The sequence below is a fragment of the Phascolarctos cinereus genome, unplaced genomic scaffold (genome assembly GCF_003287225.1).
Source record: "Phascolarctos cinereus isolate Bilbo 61053 unplaced genomic scaffold, phaCin_HiC Scaffold_9;HRSCAF=440, whole genome shotgun sequence".
In the NCBI taxonomy this organism is placed as follows: Eukaryota; Metazoa; Chordata; class Mammalia; order Diprotodontia; family Phascolarctidae; genus Phascolarctos; species Phascolarctos cinereus.
Window position 1 is genome coordinate 171,634,644 of NW_027556402.1, and position 27,645 is coordinate 171,662,288.

Consider the following 27,645-nt stretch of genomic DNA (forward strand, 5'->3'; position numbering starts at 1 on the left):
TGAATGTTCCATGGGTTGTATGTAATGGGGGGAAAGGGAGGAATTTAGAGTGCAGGAAGGACCAGAGTGGTGGGCTGGGGGATCTCCCTGCGAGAAGATAGCAATAGGGAAGCATAGGATCAAACATAGAGAGAGAAGGGACCTTTGAGATGGTCTAATCCAATCCCTTCATTTTACATATGAAGAAACTGATGTAGATATGTTAAGTGATTTGCCCAAAGTCCACAGGTTACCGCTTTGGCAGAGCTGGGATAACAAATGTAGAAACATGTGGGAAAATATGACATGGGGGGGACTTAAGAAAGGATCTTATCTGCTTCCTAGAGCACTTTTATGTACTTTGGAAAGATTTTGGGAGGTAAAAAGAATGAACTTAAAAGTTTGAGGAACTTGGGAAACTTTCTCCAAGTATATGGCCTAAATTTCACTTTAGTAAAAACACCCCCATGCAGAATATTGGCTAGGACTGAGGGTACACGAAAAGAAACCTTATATTCAGTTCAGACACTGATAAGCTGGACATTCACTGCCCATGAGTGCTCTTGGGTACTGTTAGCTGCCTCAAGGTATGAGGCAAGGGAAAGTGAGAAAGCAAGAAGAAAAAGGAAATGGAAACATTAAGAAAGAAATGGAAAAATTAAATTTCAGGACTCTAAGGAAACTTTCCTATGGCTCCCTCTAGTCCCTTAGCTCACCAGTCCTATTTATTTGTAAAACATCTTGTAAACCATAAAGTGCCAAATAAATGCAAGCTAGCATCATAATCATCATCATTATTGTTATAGGATAAGAAAAGGTAGAAGACATGGGAAAGTTAGAGATATATAAAGTGAAGAATGGCAAAGTGTTGACAGTAGTTCCTAAGATATCTGGGTTCTTGTGCCAGAGGGGATCTGCCTTTGTTTTTCATGGCTCAGGAAAGAAGTCCATTTAAAGATTTCATTTTAGTTCTCTCTCTCTCTCTCTCTCTCTCTCTCTCTCTCTCTCTCTCTCTTTCTCTCCCCCCTTTCTGTGTGTCTGTCTGTCTCCATGTATATGTATTTATACACATATACACACATATACACACATATACATATGTGTGTATATGTGTATATGCATATATACATACACCAGTGGAGTGAAACAAGGCTATGTGCTTGCTCCCATGCTTTTTAGCATGATGTTTTCAGCCATGTTGTCAAATGCTTTCAATAAGGATGAATGTGGCATCAAGGTCAGCTATTGCACTGATGGTAAATTCTTCAGATTGAAAAGGCTACAAGCCAAGACCAAAGTGGAGAGAGTGTTGGTGCATGATTTTCTGTTTGCAGATGATTGTGCATGCAATGCAGCCTCCGAAGCTGAGATGCAATAAAAATATGGATCGATTCTCTGCTGCTTGTGCTAGTTTTAGCCTAACAATTAACATCAAGAAAACAGGTGCTCCATCCACCACCACCACACCATCCATACATGGAAGCATTGGTTACAGCTAATAGAGAAGTTTTGAATGCTGTGAATAAGGTCACTTACCTTGGTAGTGTTCTTTCCAAGGTTGAACACATTGATAATGAGGTTGACGCACACATCACCAGAGTTAGCTCAGTGTTTGGGAGGCTCCAAAGGAAAATATGGGAGAGAAGAGGTATTAGACTGACTACAGAGCCATTGTGCTGACCTCCTTGTTGTATGACTGTGAAACCTGGACAGTATACCAGTGCCATGCCAAGAAACTGAATAGCTTCCATTTGAATTGTTTTAGGAAGATTCTGAAGATCATTTGGCAGGATAAGATACCAAATACTGAGGTCCTTTCTCAAACTAAACTGCAAAGCATTCAAACTCTACTTCAAAGAGTGCAACTCCAATGGGCTGGCCAAGTTGTTCAAATGAAAAATGTACACTTATCAAAAAGACTATTTTATGGAGACCTCACACAGGGCAAGCGTTCACATGGTAGTCAGAAGAAGCAATACAAAGACACTTCTCAAGGTCTCTCTTAAGAACTTTGGAATTGATTGTGTGACGTGGGAGACATTGGCACAGGATCGCCCAGCATGGAGTGCCCACATCAGAGAAGGTGCTGTGCTCTGTGAGCACAGCAGAATTGAAATAGCTCAAAAGAAACACAAGATGCACAAATTTAGAGAATCCACCCCAAATATTCACATGGACTATTTGTGCTTGACCTGTGTAGAACATTCCGAGTTCATATTGGTCTGATCAGCCACAGTTGGACACACTGTAACTTGACTCTAGCATAGTGATGTCATTTTGGTCCTCTTCAGGAATGGAGGACAACACCAACTATACACATGTATATCTATGTAGCTATCTATAGGTAGATATCTATATCTATCTATCTATCTATCTATCTATCTGTCTATCTATCTATCTATCTATCTATCTATCCATCTCCTTTGTCAAACAAGTGAGGTCTAGAATTTTGGAAATTCTGTCAGACACATCCCTTGGGGAACACAGTGGTTTTATTGACTTAAAATAATAGACATGAAGTTCCCATTGTCTCATGAGAAGAAAGGTTTTGAGTACTGAACAATTACATTTTCACAGGACCATTGATAAGAGAGGAGTAGTATTAAATGGATGTTATTGATAAAGGAGGCCTCTAGTAGAGTATCCTGGGGAATCTGTGTTTGATTCGATGCTGCCTAATTTTGTTAGGGACTTGGATAATGGTAATTACATGGCAGCCTCATCAAGTTTGCAGGTGACACCAAGCTTAGAGGGGTGTTTGACACACTAGGTGACAGTGGAACCCAAAAGGATCACAATAGGCTAGAACACTGGACTGAATATGGTAAGATGAAATTTAGGAGGGGTAAGTGTAAAATTCTACATGAATTCAAGAAGAAAAAAAACTTTGCAAGTATAAAATGAGTGAGTTTGGCTCTTCAGCAGCTTCTCTGACAAAGATCTAGAGGTTTTAGTGGACTGCAAGCTCCATCTGCATTAGCTGGCCCTGTGACATGGCTGTGAGAAATGGTTAATATGGTCTTGTGATGGATTGAGAGAAGCCAAGCTTCCAGGAAGAAGAGGTTACTTCTGACAACTGCTCCTGAGAATTCAGTAACTGAACTTTTAGTCTCAGAAGGCTTTAATCGATTCTTGAATAAGCCATATCCTCAGAATCATGTCTTATGTTCCATATGATGTATATTGCTAAGAAAGCCACAGAATGTGATTGCATATTGGCGTGTTGTCCTTTGTTCTGATCAGACCATCTCTGAAATTTCATATTCCAGTATTCTGGTTCCCACATTTTAGGAATATCATTGATAAACTGGAGAGCATCCAGAGGAAGACAAGCAGGATGGTGAATGGTCTCAAATCTGTGCTGTCTGAGGATTAGGTGAAGGAACTGTGGGCATTCAGCCTGGCTAAGTGAATCCTCAGGAAGATCATGATATTGGTCTTCAAGAATTTTAAGGGCTGTCATGTGGAATATTAGATTAGATGTGTTCTGTTTGACTCCAGAGAGACAAAATTTGGTTTGGCATTAGGAAAAACTCTGTAACAATTAAGGCTGTCTAAAGGGAAGGATGGATTCTCCCTTCTTGAAGGTTTTCAGGCAAAGACCTGATTGGGAGATTGCAGAATTGGACTGGATGACTACTGACCTCCCTTCCAACTCTGAAATTCTGTGATTCTGTGATACCTCCATTTCTGCTTATCTTTCTCTCCCTCCACATACTCACACAAAGATATACTCACTCCCTTGCTTCTATTAGGGTGTTTCTAATTACACAGTGATTAAAGGCTATGGTTATCAGTTGGAAAACATAGCATGTCAATCACCTTGCTGGCTGCGGATAACAAAGTACATTGGGCTGAATGTGTTTTCTATTTTAGAAAAAGCCTGAAGTTAACCATGGCTTGTGAAAGTCATTCTGAAAAATCATTATCATAATTATTATTATTTGTTGTTTAAGCAACGGTTGGCACAGATGCTATTCTGGGGACAACAAGGCGTGGCTAAAAACCCTGAAGCTGCAATAGAGTGGTATGCAAAGGGTGCTTTGGAGACTGAAGACCCAGCATTAATATATGATTATGCCATTGTATTATTCAAGGTAAGAATAACTTAATTTGTGCCTAAATTTTGCAGCTCCCATCAGAATTGCAGAACAGTTTCCTGGAGGCATATGTGCAAACAGGGAGTAAGTAATTAAATAACTTAGAATTTGCTTCCTGTCACTCACTCTAGGGAGAAAGAGATAGATGATAAAAGGTGGAGTGAGAATTGCTCACATCCCTTTCTCACTCTCCCAATTTTTTTTTAATAACTGTTTCTATGTTTGGCTCTTTGGCTCCCGATACTGCTGCATTCTCTAAGAGATGTCCCTGTTTTTCAGTCTGGTGCCCTACAACTGGTCTTATTGGACAACCATTTATTCATATCTCTCTCTCTCTCTCTCTCTCACACACACACACACACACACACACACACACACACACACACACACACACACACACACTCACTCTATACAGCGCCCATGTTGGGCCAGAAATCACACCTGTGTCTGATTTGCTGATATTAAGATTCTTATCTTTAGTCTGAAGCCTTTTAATTAACCCTTACTGACTCAAGCAATGGGGAATTAGAAGAGAAAACCTTTAGTGAGAGTTAGTCTCAGCTATCTCATGCTAAAATGCCACTAATACTATATTTCAAGTTAGAAGGAACCTTTGAGATCATCTAGCTCAATCTGCTCATTTTTCAGATGAGGAAATTGAGGCTCAGAAAAGTTAAATGACTTGCTCTGGATTTGGGGATCCAGGTCCTCTGAATACACAACTGATATTCTTTCCACCAAATCTTATAGCCTTTCCCTACTTGAGTATTCGTAAAAATCAAGAGCCAAAGGGCAGCATACCTGCATCACTGTGTTCTTCCACAGAGCCAGGCATCAATGCTCCATGGCTATTGCTATTCATCAAAACACTGGCTTTATCTCCCCTCCCCAGTCTATGGCTGAAAATATACAGGCTCATCACTCACAGAGATGGATTCATTTAAGTCTCCTGCCTTCTTTTTCCAGTCTTAATCATCCCAACTCCCTTAACATTTTCTCATGGGTCCAAGTTTAATCATCTTTTTGTCTTTGTAATGAATCTTAGCTTGATCCAGTGAAAACAGCCTAGTTAAGCCTTTAGCTTCCAACCAAATTACACACTGTTTAAGCATCTGTCTGGTAAAGAGAAGCTCTGCATTAAGCTACTTCTTCTCATGGGGAGATCAGTTGGGATAGGGATAGGGCTTGGACCTGTGATTTTATGAGTAGGGAACTCCTGGATGGGAAACTCTCTTTATCAATGCAGGTCATCATCTTCAATGCATCTTATGGTTTTAGAGACTCTAAGTGCCCAGGGCACTGAAAAGTGAAGTAATTTGCCTGGGGTCACAAAGCCAATATATGTTGGAAGTGGAATGTGAACCTGTCATCCTGTCTCCAAAGCCAGCTCTTTCTACTGTCTTATAGAACAAGATATATTTGTGTCTTGTGTTTCCATAGTCTCTTTTCCAATACAAAGAGGACATCACTGATGTTGATGAACATCGCTTGTTTGAGCCCTCCGCAGATGATCTTGTCCTCATAGCACTTACATCTACAATGACAACATACAGAGTCATGACTTATTTGTTATAATGTTTTCAGATTCACAGTCAGTCTTGAGCCTTGATAAGGCAACTTCATCTCTAATTGCATACCAGACTACTCAGTTGGTCATTCCCAGCAAATCAACACTATGCCACATCCTACCAAACGTTGCCTCAGTCATCCTTAAGGAATTTCCTTCTGTCCTCCCTGCTTGTAAACTTCCGCTTTGCACCTTTAGTCTGTCTCTCCATTTTCATCTTTCTATTTCTCTGTCTAGCAGGGGACTTGAACCCAATGAAGAGATGTTCAGAGGATATTTGTTGTTGCAGTTTGGTTCTGGATCAATAGCACTAGTAAATAAGGAGACTCAACTCCGGATTGAATTGATTCATGTGGTGTGTTGTTCTTGTTAAAAAAGATCTTTGAGTTTGCAGTTTGATAGAAAGTGACTGTTTGAGATTCTTGTCATATTCATTGTGGCTTTTGGTTCACAGTTCATTATATTCTCCTATAAAGAAAGTAAATATTTCAAAATTTCCCCATATTACTCAATATTCTCCATATTGTCTTTTAATATGAAACAGCATGTTAATATACACACCTTATATGTGTTTCACACATTCTACCTTGCAAAGCATCTTCACAATCTGGTCCCAGTTTTTTAGCATCTGGGGAACTCCCTTCTTACACCCAGGATAACAGAACAGTTCCCCAGGTTCAAGGTATTCTGGAGGATTACATTTACTCAAAACCACAGCTCATGCGCCCCATCTCATGTGTTCACTTTTTCCTCTAGTTATCTAGAGGACACAATCAATTCAAAGAAAAGGCATTTAACAAAATAGTATAGCAAGAACATTGGAAATAGAACATTCCTTCCATTAACCTAGGCCTCAATCATACAAATACATATACCATTAATGAGAAGAGTGAGCACACATAAGGAGCATGTATAAGGGGCACAGAAATGGGAAATGATAGCTACGTGGAAGAGCAATACATACCTGATACCTTAGGTCCACTAATATTTTCTGACAATATCATTGCACTGTATATACTGCTCTGCTGGTCTCTTAGTGGCTCTGGGCATGTAATTTTTGCTGAGCTTGGGCTTATCTGTCCTTAGCTCATAAAATCTGCTGCACCTAGCTCATGTGTGTGATTCTTGGATTAAGATTGAGTCCTTTCTTTTCAATCTTACACCTGCCTGGGAAGAGATCAAAGCCTTCTGTTTCAGGTAACTATTTAACTTAAGAATTAGATATTCTCAGGATCCTCTGTGGCTTGGCACGCACATGAATTTCTGCCAGACCAAAGGGTAAAACTAAGGAGGCAAGGTCATTTTTTTCCACCCTCCTAGCCACTCTTGTGTTTATTAAGTATATCTGTTGGGCAAAGATTGATTGTTTCAGAGCTTTATTTTAGCCAGCCAAAAACTCAGTTCTCGTGACAATTCTATTTGATATTTGAAGTAATTGGAAGCAATTCGTTGTGCCCCCCAAGGTCATGCAGTAGATACCATGATATGGACAGATAATAAACACTACTGAAAGTTAGATAGAGCAATTCATTCACCAGGCTACCCTAACCCAGGATCTCCAGGGTCTGACAATGTCTCTGCATAAATGCCTTTCTATCTATTCCCACCCCACAAGTGGAGGACCATTGGCTAATCCATGAGTTTGTATTTTATACAGTCAGCCTGCGTCTTTCCCCTCTAACTTGTATCCTCAAGTCTAATTACCATCTCCTCTGCACTCTCAATCCCTCCCCTTTCCCATAAACAACTCATTTCTAATTGCTTTCTACTCTTTTCTGCTGCAGAAATGTGATGATTTTAACAGTGAAGCATTTGCTTCATTCTTATGGCAGCAAAAATCTTTTCTTTCTTAAGACTTTGAGTTAATGTCATCCTGATTCAGAAGAATTCTGAGTATTTTACCTCTCCTTGTTATACTAGTACTAATTCTTTGGTGTTTTCACCCCACTGGATTATACCCTAATGAACCAAGACAGAGAATGGTTTTAACCTTTTATTATCACTTCCGCCTCGTCTCTCTACCCCACTGAAGTCATTTTACCTAGTTTACCAGTTAGATAATCTTAGAAGGAACACATCTAAGACTGTTAACCTAATTGTATCTTAGCCATTACTTCTGATAGCATCAGTTCAGGTTTGGTTGAAATAGAATTTATATCAGTGATCAATGGGAATTTCATTGCCCCAGATAATAATAACAGAATAACAATACTGTAGCTAGAATTCTTTTGGAATTGGCTTTAAATTTAGAAAGTGTGAGTTAACATTTTTCAATGCACGTCCTGTCAAAAGCTGGCATGCCTATTTGCCTTGTGCTACAGAGCATCAACTGTGTATATTTTCTTCATCATTTTTATTGTTGTTGTTTGTTATTGTTTAGGGTCAAGGAGTTCGGAAGAATAGAAGGCTTGCTTTAGAACTGATGAAAAAAGCTGCTGCCAAGGTAACACCTAAGCCTCTTATTTATAGTGAAACATTTCTACACTGAGCACCTACGCACTCACTAGTTTACAGAAGTAAATGGCTTCACTACACACAAAGATCCTGAATGTGAAAAAGGGAGGAGAAAAGGGGGGGAAGAAACAGCAACTGTATAGTGGTTAGGCGTGATTTAGTTACTGCACACACAGAAACCTGCCACAAAGCAGACAGAACAATTTGAAAATTGAATTCGTTTTTCTATAATCATAATTCAAGCCAAATTATTTTGGGAGATGAAAATGTGATCATTGTTCCATTGATAAGAAATAGCCTATCTTCTTAAAATAGAATGGGTACAAAGACTATTGAATTTGAAAATCCAACATTTTCATTTTTTAAATTCAACCTTCGAATGTGAAAGTACTTTTTTGGCTGACAGGGCTTTAGCCATGACTGTATTATTGGCTTTAATGCAGCATATAGCATTGGAAAAAGCACCAAACTTCAGGTCAGAAGACCTGGAGTCAAAGCTAGACACTGCCACTTATTACTTGTGTGTGACCTTGGGCTAATCATTTAGTTTCTCTCACCCTGGATGGTCTCTAGGCTGGATGGTCTTTGTCAACTGGAAATCCTAGGGTCCTGTGAAACTGTTCTGATTGTGTCATTAGTTCAGAAGGAAATGTTCAAAGTAGCAGTTTTAAAAGAAGCTCTGTAGAAAGGAAGTTATGGTCTGGTTGGAGCTATTGTCTGCATTTCACATAATTGAAAGTAAGGACCAAGCTGTGCTACCACAATACCATCTTCTTCATGTATTGCTGTCTATTGAAAGTATTTCCATTACAATAGTGATCTATGTAAGGAGTACTTAGAACTTTCTAGAAGCACAACGAAAGCTAGAATAATGAGGTTAATTCTTCTCTCCTATCCCTTTCCCAAATGAACACCAAATGGCCAATGTGGATCTAGGGAGTATTCAGTTCCCATCATCATTTATTAAGGTTTATTATCTTCCAGGCACTGTGGTAAGCACTTGGGAGACAAAGACAAAACACCTAGTTTCTGGCCTCAAGTAGTTTGATTTTACTGGAGTATGAAGGAAGGGGATGAAAACCAGAGGGGCTATTAGTCATTCACCCATTTGGCTCCGTAAAAAGGGGTAATCCTGGATAAGACAGTGTGAGTAAAGTGACCACGCCTCATAGAGCTTTGCAAATACTTTTGAAGTCATGTTCACAAAACCAGGGAAGGTACTGCATTAGACACCCCAGAGATAGGGTATAGGTTTTCTCCCCTCTATACCTAGAAGAGTGTTGGTTTCTTTTTTTTAATAAGCAGCTAGGTCCTCATTAATGCAAATATTGAATCCTGTGAAGTTGTTGTATATATTCAGTTTCATACTATGTAAAACAAAGTAATTGGTTCTAACCCACTGGAAATATTCGGTGAGAATGTAAATAATATAGCTTCTTCACTAGATTTCATGATTTGCACTAACCAGGACCTGACTGTACAAAAGAACACAAATGTCATGGTCTTCTGTGTGCACAGGGATCCAGCTATACCTTTGAGTGGAAAATGAATCACAATGTGCTCTGTTTTAAATGCACATTAAATAGATCTTAAATAATTAAATAATAATAATTGCTTTCATTATTACTTTTACCACCCCCTCAGAGCCAAACTTGTCATCCATGCCATAAGCAATCAATGACAGCCAAGCAGGGGAATTCAGTCAAGAGGTTGTACAATGGGTACCTCTGTCAAATGAGTTAACACATATAAAGTGCTTTACAAACCTTAAAGCACTCTTGTTTTCATTGTTGCTGCCGCTTCTGTTGCTTCTGTTGTTGTTATGTGTCCTTAGACCGCTAAAGTGATTGTAAACTGATAGGAATGCTGAAATGCCATGGGGTCTCTAGCGTTACTACTGACTGGGTGAGGACCTCAGTCAACATGCTCTAACTATTCCTATGAATATAAGAAATAAAGTGGAGTGGCATGAAGTTGAAGTTTGCTCATGCTAAAAACTGCTGTGATGATTAACATGAGACACAAATTGTGTTCCTCTATGTTCTGGTACCACAAGAAGGCAAGGACATCTAAATAAATCAGGAATACCAATACCCAACCTGACTTCAAATCCACCTTAGACACTTATTAACTGTGTGTCCATGACCATGTCACTCAACCCATGGCTATCTTGGTTTCCTCAGCTATTAAAAAAAATGTGGAGATAATAATAGCATTTATCTCACAGAGTTGTTGTGAAGATCAAATGAGATACATTTGTAAAGTGAGTAATAGCACAGTGCCTGGTACATGGTAGGTGCTTAATAAATACTCATCCCATTCCATTATTATTATTATTACTGTGAAACATGTGAGCTGTATGGAAGTTCCCTGCAATAAAGAGTCATGTTGTGGAAACGCTCCTGATTCCAGTTAAAAGTTTCTTTCCTGAGTTGTGAACTGATCCAGTCATTCTAGAGAGCAATTTGGAACTATGTCCTAAGGTCTACCAAACTGTGCATACCCTTTAGTCCAGTAATACCACCACTAAGTCTGTATCCCAAAGAGATTTTAAAAGGGGGAAAAGGACCTATTTGTACAAAAATATTTATAGCAGCTCTTTTTGTACTGGCAAAGGATTGGACATTAAGGGGATGCCCATCAACTGGGGAATAGTTGCAATAGTTGATGGTGACGTAATACTATTGTGCTATAAAAAATGATGAGCAGATGCCCAAAGGGCTATAAAAATGTGCATGCTCTTTGACCCAGCAACACCACTTCTAAGGCTGTATCTCAAAGAGATCATAAAAATGGGAAAAGGTGCAAACGTATTTATAGCAGCTCTTTCTGTGGTGGCAAATAATTAGAAATTGAGGGGATGCCCATCAATTGGGGAATGGCTGAACAAGTTGTAATATATGAATGTAATGGAATACTATTGTGGTATAAGAAATAATGAGCAGACGGACTTCAGAAAAACCTGGAAAGACTTATATGGACTGATGCTGAGTGAAGTGAGCAGAACTAGGAGAATGTTGTACACAGTAACAACCACGTTGTGCTACAACATTTAGCTAGTTCCAAAAATCATATCAATGCTCAAAAGATTAACTCCAATAAGGATGCCCAAAAGATTATGTTGTAGATACTAACAGAAATTCCCCCAAAAAAGTTTCAGCCCTGCTGTGAGTAATGGCAGCATCATAGGAACACAATTGTACAATCTTCCAGTATGACTATTTTGAAAGAGATAATACTCATTTGGCTACAAAATTCTGGCATATTTGTTTAAATAAAATCAATCTCGTAACTGTATAGTCATGCTTCATATTATATTGACATTTACTTGTCGAGTTAACTACCATGTAAAATGTAGGTGATTATAAGTGTAACTCTACATAGCTGTTAAAGTGGGTGTTATATAACCAGATAATACAATGGGTTTTTTTTATTTAAACATAAGTCACACCTAAATCATAGATAGATTTGTAGAACTTTAGAGATAAGACAAGTTTTAAAGATCTATTAAGTAAAAAACTTAGTACATTAAGGACATGACTAGCCTAGGTAATGAATCTATATTTTTTTCTCGTGATCTTACTTTGTGGTTGTTGTTAATCTTGTCCTCACCTTTTTCTTTTATTTTTTGAAATATATTTATTTTTTCTCAATTACACATAAAAACAATGTTTAACATATGTTTTTTAAAGTTTTGAATTCCATATTTTGTCTCTCCCTTTCTCCCCTCTCTCATCCTTGAAAAAGCAAGCAATTTGATATAAGCTATACGTGTGCAACTAGGTAGTGCAGTAGATAGAGCACCAGGCCTGGAGTCAGGAAGATGGGTTCAAATATGGCCTCAGACACTTACTAGCCATATGACCCTGGCCAAGTCATTTAACCCTTTTTACCTCAGTTTCATCATCTGCAGAATGAACTGGAGAAGAAAATGGCAAACCATTCCAGTATCTTTGCCAAGAAAACCCCAAAAGGGTCATGAGGAATGCTAAAGGAAAAACACGAACTCCAAGAAGGCAGCATTTAACTCCATCCAAAGTAAAGTACAAATGAAGTTTAGAGAGATTCAGGATTCTTGGCTCAGTAAGAAGGTAGATAAGCTTCTGATTTATACCTGTAGCAACAATCCAAAGCACTTCCATGATGTCCTGAAGACTCTTTATGGGCCAAAGATCTATGGTGCATCTCAACTACTCAATACTGATGGAGCCATAGTGATCAGAGATAAGGACTTGATCCTGGAGAATTGGGCTGAACACTTCCATGGGGTTCTCAACAGACCATTGTCATCCAGTGCTGAAGCCATTGACCGTATACCTCAGGTTGAATTCAGTCCCCCTCTAGCCAAATTTCCAATGAAGAAAAAGTTTTGAATGTCATTAGGCTCCTCTTATGTGGCAAAGCACCTAGTGCTAATTCCATCCCAGCAGAGATCTACAAATCAGGGGCTCCACTGCTCATAGAAAAGCTGACTGGAATTGTCTGGGTTATATGGCAAGAAGAGGTTATCCCTCAGGAGATTAAGGATGTCTCTATTGTCCATCTCTATAAAGGTAAAGGAAATGGATTGTCCTGTGACAATCACCTGGCCGGGAAGGGGGCGTGGGGAGTCATCTCTCTCTTAGTCATTGCTGGCAAGATTCTTGCTAGAGTCCTCTTTAATCAGCTGAACCTTCATCTGGAAGATGGTCACCCACCCAAGAGCCAATGTGGCTTCAGAAAAGGCCAAGGAATGGTTGAAATGGTATTTGCTGCCCAATAACTCCAGGAGAAATGCCAGGAACAGAACAGGTCTGTCATACAACGTTTGTAGATCTGACTAAGGCCTTTGATACAGTCACTTGTGAGGTAAACATACATTTTATGGAGAACTTGCACAAGGCCAGCACTCACACAGAGAGGTCAGGAGAAGCAGTACAAGGACACTGTTAAAATCTCTCTGAAGAACGTGAGTATAGATTGTGAGACATGGAAGACGCTGGCACAGCACCGCCCAGCATGGCATAGTGCATCAAGGGAGGCACGTGCTTTATGAACAAAGCAGAACCACAGTAGCATAAGGAAATGTGAATCAACAAAAACATTTCAATATTCAAAGAACAGGGGAAAAAAAGATTGCACAAGAAGCTGAAATCTTTTGAAATATAGTTTATTTTTTAAGATTATATATATGTATATATATAGACTATGCATGTATGTGTGTTTTATATATTATTTCATATACATAATTTAATAAGATAATAATTTGCTTTTTTGTTTTGAAAATTTATTTTGTTTTCTTCTCTGCACTTAAAAAGTATTTTGCTGCTGCTTTATTTGTTTTAGATATTTATCTTTACCTTTCTCCATCCAAATATAATCCTTCCCCCTCTTTCTTTTTTCTTTCTATTCAGCCATCCTATTTTGTTATGTTTTGTTTTAATTAAACTCCTGTATGTAGGAATATGGCTGTGGAGCTTACACATGGCGCTTTAGGAAGAAAGCCTTTAGGGATATTTAGTCAGAGAGATAGTTGCTGCCTACTCTGTCCCAGTGCTTTCTGAGGGACCACTAATCCCTTATATATGTTTATTTACCTCAATACTTAAAGAATATGTAACTTTATCAATATCATTAACTTCTTCCACCAGGTCCACAGCTTAGTAGATGGTCTTAAAGCATTGCTATGGCCAAAAACCTCATCATCCTCAATATGAACATTTTCTAACTTAGCTAGGCTGGTCTTCAAATGATAAACATGAAGTCTTTCATCAAGCTTGTTGTACTTTGATAGAAACTATCAGATCTTGGATTTCAGGGGCCAGCATTCAGAATCCAGGAAATCCATACTGCAATGAAGCAACCAAATAAAACTTAAGCAAAGGATTATGTTTGTTTAAATTTTAAAAACCAGGGGGCAGTTAGGTGGCGCAGTGGATAGAGCACCGGTCCTGAAGTCAGGAAGACCTGAGTTCAAATCTGACCTCAGACCAAACACTAGACGCTTACTAGCTGTGTGACCCTGGGCAAGTCACTAAGCCCCAATTGCCTAAAAGTTAAAATAAAAAAATAAATAAAATTTAAAAACCAATGTTACACAACACTTTAAGAAATCTAATATTTCATTTGTGTAGGCATTGCTTCTGCTTAATGTAGGGTAGTTGAAAAAAACTCATCAATAGAGAGCCCACCATCTAGCAGTGATGAAATTAGAGCTCTACCTCTGAAGAAGCCAACTTCCTACTATGGAATAGATGTCTTACTCACTAAATCTAATGACTTTTTCTCAGCCTCGTTTTCCTTGACCCCTCTGAAAATTATGACTCTGTTGAGCACTCCTGTCTCCTGCATACCATTTATTTTCTCTTGGCTTCCCTGAACTATAGCAGAAGGAATAAATACTTCAGCCCTTCAAAGAATCTGTGTTCTCACTAATGGTGATATACCCACCAATGGGACATGTTGTAAGCAATTTATACATACTCAGGGTGGGACTCTTATCAGGTAGATTCTCCCATAAGTCCTCCATCAGAGTCCATACCTAGATTTTCTATTAGCTCCCTTAACATTTTGAGGGTATTAATGTAATACATTAGTTGGCACTTTGTTACCCCTTTTTCTTGATACATGACTATTTTATCTCATTTTCTAGTCATCTGTCTCATTAATAATCTTTTACAATGATTTGATGCCTAAAATAACAATTATTGCCTTTTAAAAGTCATCCTTCTTAGTCTGTGCAAATTTGGGGGTTATGATTCCTAATGCATTGTCTGATATATTTTGCTATGTCCTTGAGCATCAGTCAATGGCCTTATTTTCATCACTTATAAATGGGAAACCTGGAGAGACTTAATTCAGTGCTTATGCTATTTTAAAAATGAGTCAAGCAAAGCCAAGGTTGCTGTGCTATTTTTCATGAGGAATGTTTGTCTGCTCTATTTTTTGAATTTTTAAAAATGTAATTATTTATTTTAATGCTCTTTTTTAAATTTGGAGTTCCAAATTCTCTCTCCTTCTAGCCTTCTCCCACCTATTGAAAAGGCAAGCAATGTGATATTAATTATACATGTGAAATTATGCAAAACCTATTTCTGTATTAGCCATGTCTTCCCTTCCCCCCACCCCATCCTGCAAAAACAAGCAAGAAAAATAAAATGAAAAAATTGTACTTCAGTTTGTACTCAGAATTCATCAGTTTTCTTTCTGGAGGCAGATAGCATTTTTCATCATGTGTCCTTCAGAATTATCTTCCTTCATTGTATTGATCACAGTAGCTAAGTCTTTCATAGTTGATCATCATTACAATACTGCTGTTACTGTGTACCATGATCACCTGGTTCTGCTCACTTCAGTCTGCTTTAACGGTAATCAGGGCCCCTGTTACCAAAGAGCACCTAGTCATGTGCCCAGTATCTGCTCAGGGTCCCTCGTAATTTCTTTCTAACCAGTTGTTCAGTCCTTTTACCTGGGCTGAGAACTCCTGAAGCTTCAGCTGCTGCTACTGCAGCCTCTTCTAAGGCCCGCCACTGATGTTGCTACTACATGTACTCCAGGCTGGGCCCTCCTTCTTACCTCCCCATGTCACAGACCTCTCTTAACCAACCTCCTAGGTTGTTTATAGGCTGGGGAAAAAAATGTCTCATCATAACCTTTTGTTAACTATGCTGCTCCTGAAATAGATTTAACCCATTATTTTAAAGCTGTTTGGGAGGGAATGTTCATGGAATTCGACTAGGTTGATACCTCTACTCCACCATCGTGGCTCCCTCATGTCCATTCTCTTTTGATAGTCTACCTAGCCTATCTATCGATCAACAATGATGTCAATAATAATGTATATTTATATAGCACTTTATAGTGTACAGACTCATATCACAAAGAATCCTAGAGTCTTAGAATTGGAAAGTACATGAGTAACCATCTAGTCTAACCTCTTATCTGTAGGTAGACCTTGCAAGGACTGTTGTTTCCGTTTTTACAGGGAAGTGAACCCAGGCTCAAACAATTTTAAATGATTTGCCCGAAGTTACATAGCTGGTAAGTGGCAGAACCAGGCCTTTGGACCCTGGTATGCCAAATCCAGGTTCAATTCTTTCTACTACATCATTTAAGCCAATCCAATAATAAGCATTTATGAGGTGCCTGCTCTGGGCAAGCTGCTATACTGGTGCTGGATAATACAAAAACAAAACAAAAAAACAGTTCTAGTACCCAGAGTCTCTTTTTCACTGGAGAACAGCACGCAAACAGACACTGTTGAAGAGCTTTGACTTACTGTTGGTCCTGAGTCCTTTTAGTACCAGGTGACATTTTGAAAAAAATATTTTGAGAACTGTGTTTCAACATAACTGGCTTCCTTTGTGTTCTTATGTATTTTGTTTTGTGCATTTAGAAATATTTTTCTGAGGACGGAGCCACAAACTTCACCAGACTGCCAAATAGGTCCATGACACACAAAAAAAGCTAAGAAGTCATTTTAGTAGAAATCCTCCTAGAATTCTTCTAGGTCAATAGATCTAATATCAAACAGATTGTTTTTTTAGAGAGACTGGAAGAGGTTCTATTGAAGAGGATAAAAGATGCAAGAAAGAGCAAGGATATGAAACATACAAAGGGATTTAATCCAAAAAGAGCAGGAGGATTCATTGCAAGTCAGGCTTTATATGGGCACCCTAGTTAGTACCTATCTCCAGTGCACTCTCTAAAGTTGGCCCTTTCCAGGTTTAGGCACTTTTTGGGAAAACCTCCTCTTACCTTCCTATACCTTCCCTTCTTCTCTTAGATGCTCAATCCCTGCTGAGGCTTTAAACTAGCTGTCAAAGCTGGGAAGGCTCAGTAGTCACAGATGGCCTTTACTTGCAAGTAGAAAGTTGTGGCAATTTCCTGCTGTGGTGATTTCATTGTTTGCAGCAGAGTAACCCAACAGATCATCAAATGGATCAATTGGAAACCTCCTTGAGTTAGGGCAGAGTTCAAACATCATGGTCCCATATGCCTCACATACTTCCATGGCTGTTCAGAAAGTCCTGTTCCTTTTGCTTATCTATGCTGGTCTGCCCTGCACACAGTAAAATGTTGCCCTCCTAAGGAACTAAGAATCATTAGAGCACAAAAAGTGAGTGATAAATTTGGGCTTACATCATTATTAAGATGATAGACAGAAATCATTGCAGCTGCGTCATAAAAGCCTACATGAGGGGCAGCTAGTTGGTGAAGTGGATAGAGCACTGGCCCTGAAGTCAGGAGGACCTGAATTCAAATGTGGCCTCAGACCAAACACTTGAAACTTACTAGCCGTGTGACCCTGGGCAAGTCACTTAACCCCAACTGCCTAAAAATTAAAAAAAAATTTTTTAAGAAGCCTACATAGAGAGAGATGTTGGGGATGCCTTGATGAGTAATTCTAAGATCTATGTAGATAACCCATCTACCCCTAAAAAAAAGTAACAGTAGAAGCTTCCATAGGGATTAGATTTGTGCAGATTACTCCTATGCTCTATTACTATTTTAACTTTGCTTTCTAGGGAGAATAATTTCTATTTTGTTGTTGTTGTTGTTGTTGTTGTTGTTTCAAAATGTAGGGGTTACATCAAGCAGTGAATGGCCTAGGATGGTATTACCACAAATTTAGGAAAAACTATGTCAAAGCAGCAAAATACTGGCTAAAAGCAGAAGAAATGGGGAATCCAGATGCCTCGTACAATCTTGGAGTTCTCTACCTAGATGGCATTTTCCCAGGAGTTACTGGAAGGAACCAAGTGAGTAAGACTTCATGGAGCCTCTACTGAAAGCTTTTTCTTTTAACCCACTTACTTCCCCAGTGGGCTTGGGGAAATCTATAAAAGACATAGGGAAAAAGGACAACTAAAAACCAAAACCAAAACCAATGAAAAGAAGCAGTGAAGTAGGCATAGCCAGGTACCTAGACTGAGTTAGTTTTTGAAAGTTGAGCCCTTAATTTTGTTCTAAACTTTCTGGCAGCTCAGGCGTAAGTGGATACAATTTCAGCTACATATTTTTCATTATCGTGAAAAAGAGAAGCACACAAGTTAGTCTAGAGAGAGAAGAACTTTGTCATGGCCATGAATTCTAAGCAGAAGCAAGTATTTGTCGAGTGTCTTCGGAGTGCTCAGCACTGCTGTAAGGCACCTGAGAAGGTTTAGATGGGTAGGCATTGGGTCCTTGCCCCAAAGGCTTTAGTCTAGCTGAAACAGTGAGACTAAGGTGAAATAACTTGGAACAGTATGTGACAGTAGTTAATTAGGAACTATATTGGGGTGGTACAGATTCTAACTGCTGATACAGAAAAGAAGGTATTCATAGAGTGTTTAGATTTGTAGGAGGGTTATTAAACATGCATAATGAACAAAAACACACATAGGCTGTCCCAAAAAATCTTAGTGCTGTTTTAAGCTTTAATAGTTTAAATCAGTTTTAAGCTTTAATATCTTGAAACTGTGCTAAGACTTTTGGGATGACTTGTATGTATTTTTGTTCATTATACATGCTTAATAACCCTCCTACACATCTAAATACATGACACTTATATTGCTAATTATATTCTAGTTCTCATCCCTCTTAAAATAAATTAAAATTATGTGTATGTGTTTGGAGGGAGGGATTAGAAAAAAAATCAACTGAGTGGATTTTCACCTGAAGTGACTGCTAGTGTGCTTTGTGTGTGATGAACAGGCTTGTTTACTGGCTAGCTTGATCCCTGGATTAGCTGGAGTAAGTTGTCACATATCAGACAGAAACCCTTCTTCAGAGGGCTTGTGTCTTCTAGAACTGCTTGTCCTGTCTTTGTTTCCTTTAGGGTATTTGAAGTTATGAGTCTGTGATAAAATCAGTCTTAAGGTACCTCGCTATCTTGGCACTTTGGAAGTTGGCTCAGCAGAGAGTGAAGAAGAACACGGACAAGAGACCTCTTTATTAGGCAGGCTGACATCTTTATCTGTTTCTTTACAGACATTAGCTGGTGAATATTTCCATAAGGCTGCACAAGGAGGACACATGGAAGGAACCTTGTGGTGTTCCCTATACTATATGACAGGCAATTTGGAGACTTTTCCTAGAGACCCTGAGAAAGCTGTTGTGTAAGAAACCATGAAAAGTCATATGTGGAAGAAACATTTATCATAGCAACAGCAACTGAGGGAATGGAGAAACATGTTTTGGGGAAATAATGTCTTGGGAATTCTTTACATTTCTCCTTCAGAAATCACTATTACACCAAAACTTACCTTATTTGGAATTCACCAACTCTTGATTATCCGGTAGCTTTCTAAGAAAATAAAACTTAGCTAGATCCTAAAAAGAAAGCACATTTTAACAAAGAGGTGATTGGAATTGCAGGTGAAAATGAGGTTTTAAGATTATATTATAAATTTCATTTATTGGATGGGAAGTCAATATGCAAGGTGAATTTAAGCACCTCTTCAAATTACTTTTGTTCAGAAACGTGAACAAAGACGTTGCCAATTTTACAGAGGCATTTTCATATGTAGTAATGGAAATGGGTAGTGATATGCATATCATAGGTAAATGATGTTTATGAAAAGTAAAAATTGACCTTATTGATTTCTGCATACTATACTTGTCCTTCTATAGCATAAATAATTAAGAATTAACCATCTGTACCTGTCCTCTACCATTTCATTTGTAAGCATTTATGAGAAAGAACAGTCACTACAGAGCTCTAAAAAAATGGATCATCATTTTTCTTCTTGACATTCAGTTGTGATTTGTTGCTATGTAAAAATTCTAACAGGCAAAATATTCCCCAAATGGGATTTGTAGAGCCCATATGCAAAAAAAAAGGGTAATTATTTCCACCTAATTTAATTTGCAGTGGTTTTGATATTTGCTATCCCCTTTGTCTTTTATAGTTGGGCAAAACATGTTGCAGAAAAGAATGGCTATTTGGGTCACGTTATTCGGAAAGCTCTCAATGCCTACCTGGACATGTCATGGTAAGTTTGAAACACCAACTGCACATAAATGTTTGCACTTCTTTAATTTGTTTGTGTTTTTCAATTAGTTTATACAGCTTTAATAAATATGTTTTTTAAACCCAGCAGAATGCGTGAAAGTTATGGACTTCCAGTAATGGCAGCATTTCAGAGGCTAATTGGCTTTTGATTGAGAAATAATATTTCCAGTTTTAATTATACAAGAGAACTGTTTCACTGAGGGAAAACTTCACCTTCAGCAAACTAAGAAACACAAATACATTAACATTTCAGTTGACTCCACATCTCCTCCTGCGTCCCATTCCTGTAGATAACTGAGCATTTGCATTGTCCTAGGAGTTCTGAATCAAGGCTACCCTTACATATAGGGAACCTAAGTCAAGAAGCATTTATCATGCACCAGGCACAAAAAAGGCAAAAAAATAGTCCCTGCTCTCAAGGAGCTCACCGTGTAAAGTGAGAGGCAACATGTAAACAGTTATGTAGCAAAAGCATATCTACAGGATAATGAGGGTACAAGAGCTACAGGAAACTGAGGATAATCATAGAGGCACTAGTGTCAAGAGGTATCAGGAAAGGCTTCTTGTAGGATTCAAGCTGGGCCTTGAAGGAAGCCGAGGGGACAGAAATGAGGAGGGAAAGCATTCCAGGAATTGGAAGGCAGGATGGACTTCCTGGTGCAAGGGACAGCTAGGCAGCCAATGTCACTGGATTACAGAGTACATGCAGAAGAGTAAGTTGTAAAAAGACTAGAAAGGTGGGAGGAGGGCTAGATTACAGGGCTTTGAAAGCCATGGGATTTTGTATTTGATCTAGAGATGATAGGGAGCAAATAGAGTTTATTGCATGGGGGAGGACATGGTTGGACTTGTGATCTGAGATCACTTTGACAGCTGAGTAGAGGATGAACTGGAATGGGGAGAGTGTTGAGGCCTGAAGACCAACCAGCTGGCTATCTTCATAACCCAAATGTGAGTTGGTGAGGGTGGGTGGCAGTATGAGAAGAGAGAAGGGGCATATATGAGAAATGTTAGAAAGTAGAGTAAACTTGGCAATGATTGGCTATGGGGGTAAGAGAGTGAGGAGTTCAAGATGATGTCAAGGTTGCCAGCCTAGATAACTGGGAGGATGGTGGTTTTCTCGATAGCAATAGGAAAATTAGGAAGAGGGGAAGTCTTGGGGGAAAGATATTGAGTTCAGTTTTGGACATGTTGAGTGTAAGATATCTACAGGACATCCAGTTCCAGATGTCTATTAGGCAATGGAAGATATGATTCTAGGGGTTAGGAGAGGCTAATGCTGGATAAGTAGATTTGAGCATTATCAGCATAACCTCAAGTCACTCTCCTCTTTGCCCTATGGGCAGGTTGGCAGTTTGGGAGAAGCTGTCCCATCCAGGTTGCCAAGGACGACACAGATGGGTAGATGGAAGGCTTAAATCTTGACCTTCCATGAAGTCTATCCTACCATCTCAGGTGACAAGGAGCCTAGGATGACCAGGACATATTCATCAGCGCTCTAGCTTAGCATGTGAGAAGGCTTTCCCCTCTTTTTCAGCATTATGAATCTTCTTCTTGAGCTGCTTGGTGTCAGACTCAGCAGATGATCACTTATACACACAACCTGCTGCATTGCCACATGAAGGGATCTCCTCTCAAATGAGATGATATAGAATAGCTCACATGGTTTACATTTATGCACTGCTTCAAGGATTGGAAAGCCGTTCCTCTTAGCAGTCCTGGGACATATGTAACAGGAATATTTTTATCCCCGTCTTACAGATAAGCAGGCTGAAGCTACAAGAAATAAATTGACTTGTCTGTGGTCATGCAGCTATTAAATGTTAAAAGAGCCGGGATTCAAACCCCAGGTCCCTAATTCCGAGTTCATTATGTCATGTTGCCCCCAAATGTATGCTAAAGCCCTTTGTCAGACTATAAATCATTGTGTAAATATATATTGTTATTATTCAAATCTTTGCCTCTTTCAAATCCATATCCCAACTCTCTATCACAATTTTCTTCTAAGCAAAACAATTTTAAGCTGGTTTATTGCTTAAATTTAGACATTTCAGTAAAAATGAAAATAGCTATGCAAATTAACACGGCCCTGTAGACCATGATAGAAATAGACTATGAAAGAAATCAGACCAGCTCAAACCTAACTAGGCTCTCGTAAGAATATTAATTCAGAAGTTAAATGTAACTCAAATGATGGGTAATTTTCCTTTTTGGGCTACTAGAGGTCACAGTCATAGGAAGCCAGTCACCAGGAATGCAATATAAGAATACAGTAGCTTGTGAAGACTTGTCAGTGTGATAGATTTTGAAATGAACTGCCAGATTGAACCACCCCAACCCTTTTGTCGAGTTATGTGTGTAGGGTTCCATTTAAATATACACAGTATGGGTGTGCCTTACTTTGTACAACAGAAAGTTGATTGTTAAGAACTTTTTAAGACAAATCCCATTTTTCCTGTTGACATACCTTATCATTTCCAGAGCAGTAGCAGCTCAATTTTTACTTGACATTTTTATGCCCTGTAGCCAGTCAACTAGTTAATGGTCTGTGAGGAAACACTTAGGTGGAAATAAACATGCCTACTTTTATTTTCAGATTTGGGGTTCTCTTAAAGGGAAAACATATTTGTAAAATGGTCCTGGTTGTGGGCCATATTTTATTTTATTTTATTCTTTCTATAGGAAGTGTTTTTCTGCTTTATTAATAACATAGGATTCTTTCTTTCATTTTTCTGAATTTAAATGGCTTGACACCATACAGAGTTTTACTTTTAAGTATCACTTTTTAAAAATCTACTGTTAGTTGACATCAGATCAAAATTTGTTTGCTTTCTCCATTTTACAGTAATCTGACAGCACATGGGTTTTTTAGAGGCCCTGATGCACTTTGCATGGTTTTTAGGTTGCATAGCAAAATCAGTGATGAGCCTAATGGGTTTTTAAAATATAAGCTTCAGCCCAGATTTAAAGACTTTCAGTGCCAAAAGGAAGGAAACATTATCGTCTATCTCAGAAGGAAAGTGCTTACCTATGAAAATATTTTGGGGATGTGTTTTTGCATCTTCCATATTTCTAAACCCATTTCCCTTCCCCATACAGAAAATAGAAAATATCCTTCTTTTCTTCCATAACATGTTGTGATTTTCCCCAGTTGGCCATTTTTAATATAATGTGCATCTCTGCAGTGAACCAACTTTCAGTACCACCTCCTCCTTTTCTTTTTTTCCTAGTTTATGAAGAGATTTATTCTGGACATTATTTTCAACTTGTGTGTGTCAGTTCGATGAGCTGGTGCTTTCCTAGGTCATTCTAAAATTCATTTGGAATAATTTAAAAAGGGAACATGAGCTTTTTGCTACGTTGGCATAGTATTGAAGACAATGTCAGAGCACCTGAGGTCATCCTTGGACATTTTGAGAAATTGTCCAGGAAAGGGCCAGCAGTCAAGGTGTCGTGGTTAATTCCACTCTTTTCTCCTTTTATATGTGTTTTATCTGGGAGCTATACATTCTCTTTCCTTTTGTCTTGAAATGTCCTAAAAGTACTTAACCTAAGAGGATGCCAGATTTATGGTGGGCTTCCGGCAAGACAAATTGATCCACTGGGTTTCAGGTGAAAAAGATGTACTTTGTTGAACACATAGTGTATACTACACTTTAATTTTCCTGATGTCATCTCTGTCCCCCAAACCCCTGCCCTAGGCATGGACAGAGCAGGAAATAGTTTAAAGATGTTTGGGTTTTTTTTTTAATTTACCTGTAGTTAAGTGAGTTCATCATATGGAGGCAATGTGGAATCAGTTGTAGATACTTATGTAATATACCTGAATAGAGATGTATGTATATATGTAGATACTGAACCATACCTTTTCATGTATGATATTGGCCTAAATGACCACTAAGGTACTATTTAACACTGATTCTATGGCAAAATAATTTGCCCAAGATAACAAAGAGAGTTAGTGGAAAAGCAGGAAGGAGAACCCAGGTTTCATTCCACCTTGGCCATTGTAGAGGCAACGTGGAACAGTAGGAAAAAGGCTGGATTTGGAATCAAAGGACCTGGGTTCAAATCTTAGCTCTGCCATTTCTCAGCTATGTGACCTTGGATAAGTCACTCAAGGCCCACTTTCTGGGCCTCAGTTTCCTCATATGTAAAATTAAAAGTATGGACTAGATTGCCTCCAAAGATTCCTTCCAACTCTCTACCTATGATCCTGTGGTTCATTCCTGTACAGTTTCTCTTCAAATATGGCCAAGTGATAAAAATTGTAATATGCTCTGGCTACTTCTGGATGCTTTCCAATGCTTTGAGAATGGTTTGGGTTTTTTTTTCTGCTGCAACAATATGGTGAATTGTAAAAGCCACTGAACTAGAGGTCAAGAGACCTGAGTTCTCGACCCAGGTTTACCATTTGTGAACCATGTGTCTTTGGACAAGTCACTTAACTTTGCTGAGCTTCAGTTTCTCCAGCTACAAAGACTAGAGATACTACTTTGTTCTATCTACCCCAGAGCTGTTGTAGAGACTGGCTACTTTGTAAACATGAAGGTATTATTTTTAGAGAAGCAGGGTGTCTCAGTAGTTATGTCATAGTTTAGGATCTGTGGGATTGTGATTTCTAATCCTGGCTCTCTGTCTATCCTGCTTTGTGACTCGGGGAAAGGGACTAATCCCTGCCCCCTTCATCACTGTTGTTTCAGCCTGTGAAAACTGAAGGTGTCAGAATCAGGCATTTGGGGAGAAGTTCAACATACATTTTGTCTATGGAAAAGTCTCTGGGTTTTTTCCAGCTCCTCAGCTGACACTGATTTTGAGCAGGAGAGGAGGAATATTGTTATGATCTACTTAGTGCTCATCAAAAGGAATTTTTGCTGCCCGAACTATGAAACTTCCCAGACTCTCAGATTAGTGGTAGCTAGGTGGAGCAATGGATAGAGTAGCAGGAAGATCTGAATTCAAATTCAGTACCAGATACTTACTAGCTGTGTAACACTGGGCAAGTCATTTAATCTGTCTGCCTCACTTTCTTCAACTGTAAAATGGGAATAATAACAGCACCTACCTCACAAGGTTGTCATGAGGACCAAATGACATATTAAGGTATGTATAGCATTTTGCAAACATAAAAGGACTATATGAATGTTAGCTAGTCATCATTATTATTATTACTATTAATTATTATCATTATTAGAAAGGTACCTCAGAAGTTATTTAGCCTGCCTTGCACCTGAACATGAATCCCCTCTCCAATATACCAATGAAGCCTCCAAGGATGGAGAACCCACTACTCCCTATAGCGACTCATTCCACTTTTAAACAACTCTAATTGTTAGGAAGTTTTTCTTTCTATCAAGGCAAAATTGACCTTCCATCCATTGTTTCCAGTTTTGCCCTTTGGAGCCACAAAAAACAAGTCTAATCTCTCTTCCATGTGACAGCCCACTTGAACATGGCACCCTGTGTTGTCTTCTCCACAATAAATAGATCCACTTCCACCATCTGATCCTTCTCTTCTTCTAGAAATGATCTTAAATAACTGGTTTTTAAATGGAAACTTTTGAAAGAACTTAGCTATTTATTTTGGTCCAGCACAGTGCAGTCAGCACAGACCAGGACCCAGCAAACCAGGAGCAGGTCTCAGGGCAACTGAATCAGTGGCACCAGTAGTGGTTTCTAGACCCGTCAGCCCACAGACGGTAAGGGGATCAGATAACGGGTAAAAGGGAGATTTACAGGGGTTCCTTTGCTGACACCAGGGGCAGGACTGTGTTTCATTGCCCATGCTTGGACCTGAGTTGCAGTCCTGGATCTTTGTCCCAGGGGGATGAGGACACTAGCACAGTAGTGCTTGTGGCCACAGTGGAACAGGGACCCTCCTTACAATTCCAGAGTTGAAAAGAGTGCTTGTAGTCACTCACAAACCAATGCACAGTACAGGAGAGTAGTAAACACACCTCTCTACAGATTATATCACCTTGGGAGAACTAAAAACTTACAGGTCCCCAGAATTACCTCTGAAAACAACTACACAAAAAACCTGAAGCTTGGGACAGTGGGCCCCCTCCACTTGGGAAGCAGAGCCCCACTTCAGCATAGAGTTAAAAGTCAAGAAATAGGCTAGAAAATGAGGAAACAACAGGAAAAATTCTGACCATAAAAGTTACTACGACAAGGAAGATCAAAATATACACTCAGAAGAAGACAACAAAGCCAAAATTCCTGCATCCAAAGCCTCAAGGAAAAATATGAATTGTTCTCAGGCCATGGAAGAGCTCAAAAAGGATTTTAAAAATCAAGTAAGAGAGGGAGAGGAAAAATTGAGAAGAAAAATGAGAGTGATGCAAGAAAATCATGAAAAAAGAGTCAACTGCTTGGGAAAGAAAACACAAAAAAATACTGAAGAAAATATCACCTTAACAAACAGAATAGGCCAAATGCTAAAAAGAGGCCAAAAAAAGAAAAGCCAGTGAAATGAAGAATGCTTTGTAGAGTAGAGTTGGCCAAATGGAAAAAGATATACAAAAATTCACTGAAGAGAAGAACTCCTTAAAAAGTAGAAGTGGCTAAATGGAAAGGGAGGTACAAGAGCTCACTGAAGAAAATAATTCCTTAAAAGTTATAATTGGGCATGTGGAAGCTAATCACTGTATGAGACATCAAGAAACAAAGTCAAAAGAATGAAAAAATAGAAGAAAATGTGCAATATCTCATTGGGAAAGCAACTGACCTGGAAAAGAGATCTAGGAGAGATAATTTAACAGTTATTGGACTACCTGAAAGCCACGATCAAAAAATTTCCAAAAATTGTCAAGGAAAACTGCCCTGATATCCTAGAACCAAAGGGTAAAATAGAAATTGAAAGAATCCACCAATCAGCTCAAAAAAGAGAGCTCAAAATGAAAACTCCCAGGAATATTATAGCCAAAATCCAGATCTCCCAGATCAAGGAGAAAATACTGCAAGCAACCAAAAAAAAAACCAATTCAAATATCATGGAGCCACAGTCAGGACAACATAAGATTGAACAGCTTCTACATTAAAAGATTGGAGGGCTTAGAATATGATATTCTGAGGGCAAAAGTGCTAGGACTACAAACAAGAATCACCTACTTGGCAAACTGTGTATAATCTTTCAGGAGGAAAAAAAGGAAATTAAATGAAATGAAAGACTTTCAAGCATTCCTGATGAAAAGACCAGAGCTAAATAGAAAATTTGGCTATCAAATACAAGATGCAAAAGAAGTGTAAAAAGGTAAACAGAAAAGAGAAATCATAAGGGATTTGATGAGCTTAAACTGTTTATATTCCTACATGGGAAAACTATATTTATGACTCCTAAAAACTTTCTCATTATTAGGGCCATTAGAAGGAGTATACATAGACAAAAAGCAGAGTTTCGAGTTGAATGTGATGATAAAATTAAGGGATGAGAAAGATGAATACACTGGGAGAAGGGAAAAGAAACAGGTAGAATGGGATAAATTATCTGACACAAAAGAGACTTGAAAGAGATTTTACAGTGGAGGGGGAAAAGGAGGAAGCAGGGAGGGGAGCACATGAACCTTAAT

General features: G+C 38.8%; 1 protein-coding gene across 1 annotated transcript in view; it reads left to right on the forward strand.

Annotated features, from left to right (window-relative positions):
* SEL1L3 (SEL1L family member 3) overlaps positions 1 to 27,645 on the forward strand; it is a 122,122-nt gene that overhangs the window by 71,013 nt on the left and 23,464 nt on the right. Inside the window, exons 13-17 of the mRNA XM_020992320.2 lie at positions 3,936 to 4,076; positions 8,027 to 8,089; positions 17,664 to 17,840; positions 19,051 to 19,178; positions 19,971 to 20,054. Coding sequence (XP_020847979.1) covers positions 3,936 to 4,076; positions 8,027 to 8,089; positions 17,664 to 17,840; positions 19,051 to 19,178; positions 19,971 to 20,054 — 593 coding nt within the window. The remainder of the gene's footprint in view (positions 1 to 3,935; positions 4,077 to 8,026; positions 8,090 to 17,663; positions 17,841 to 19,050; positions 19,179 to 19,970; positions 20,055 to 27,645) is intronic.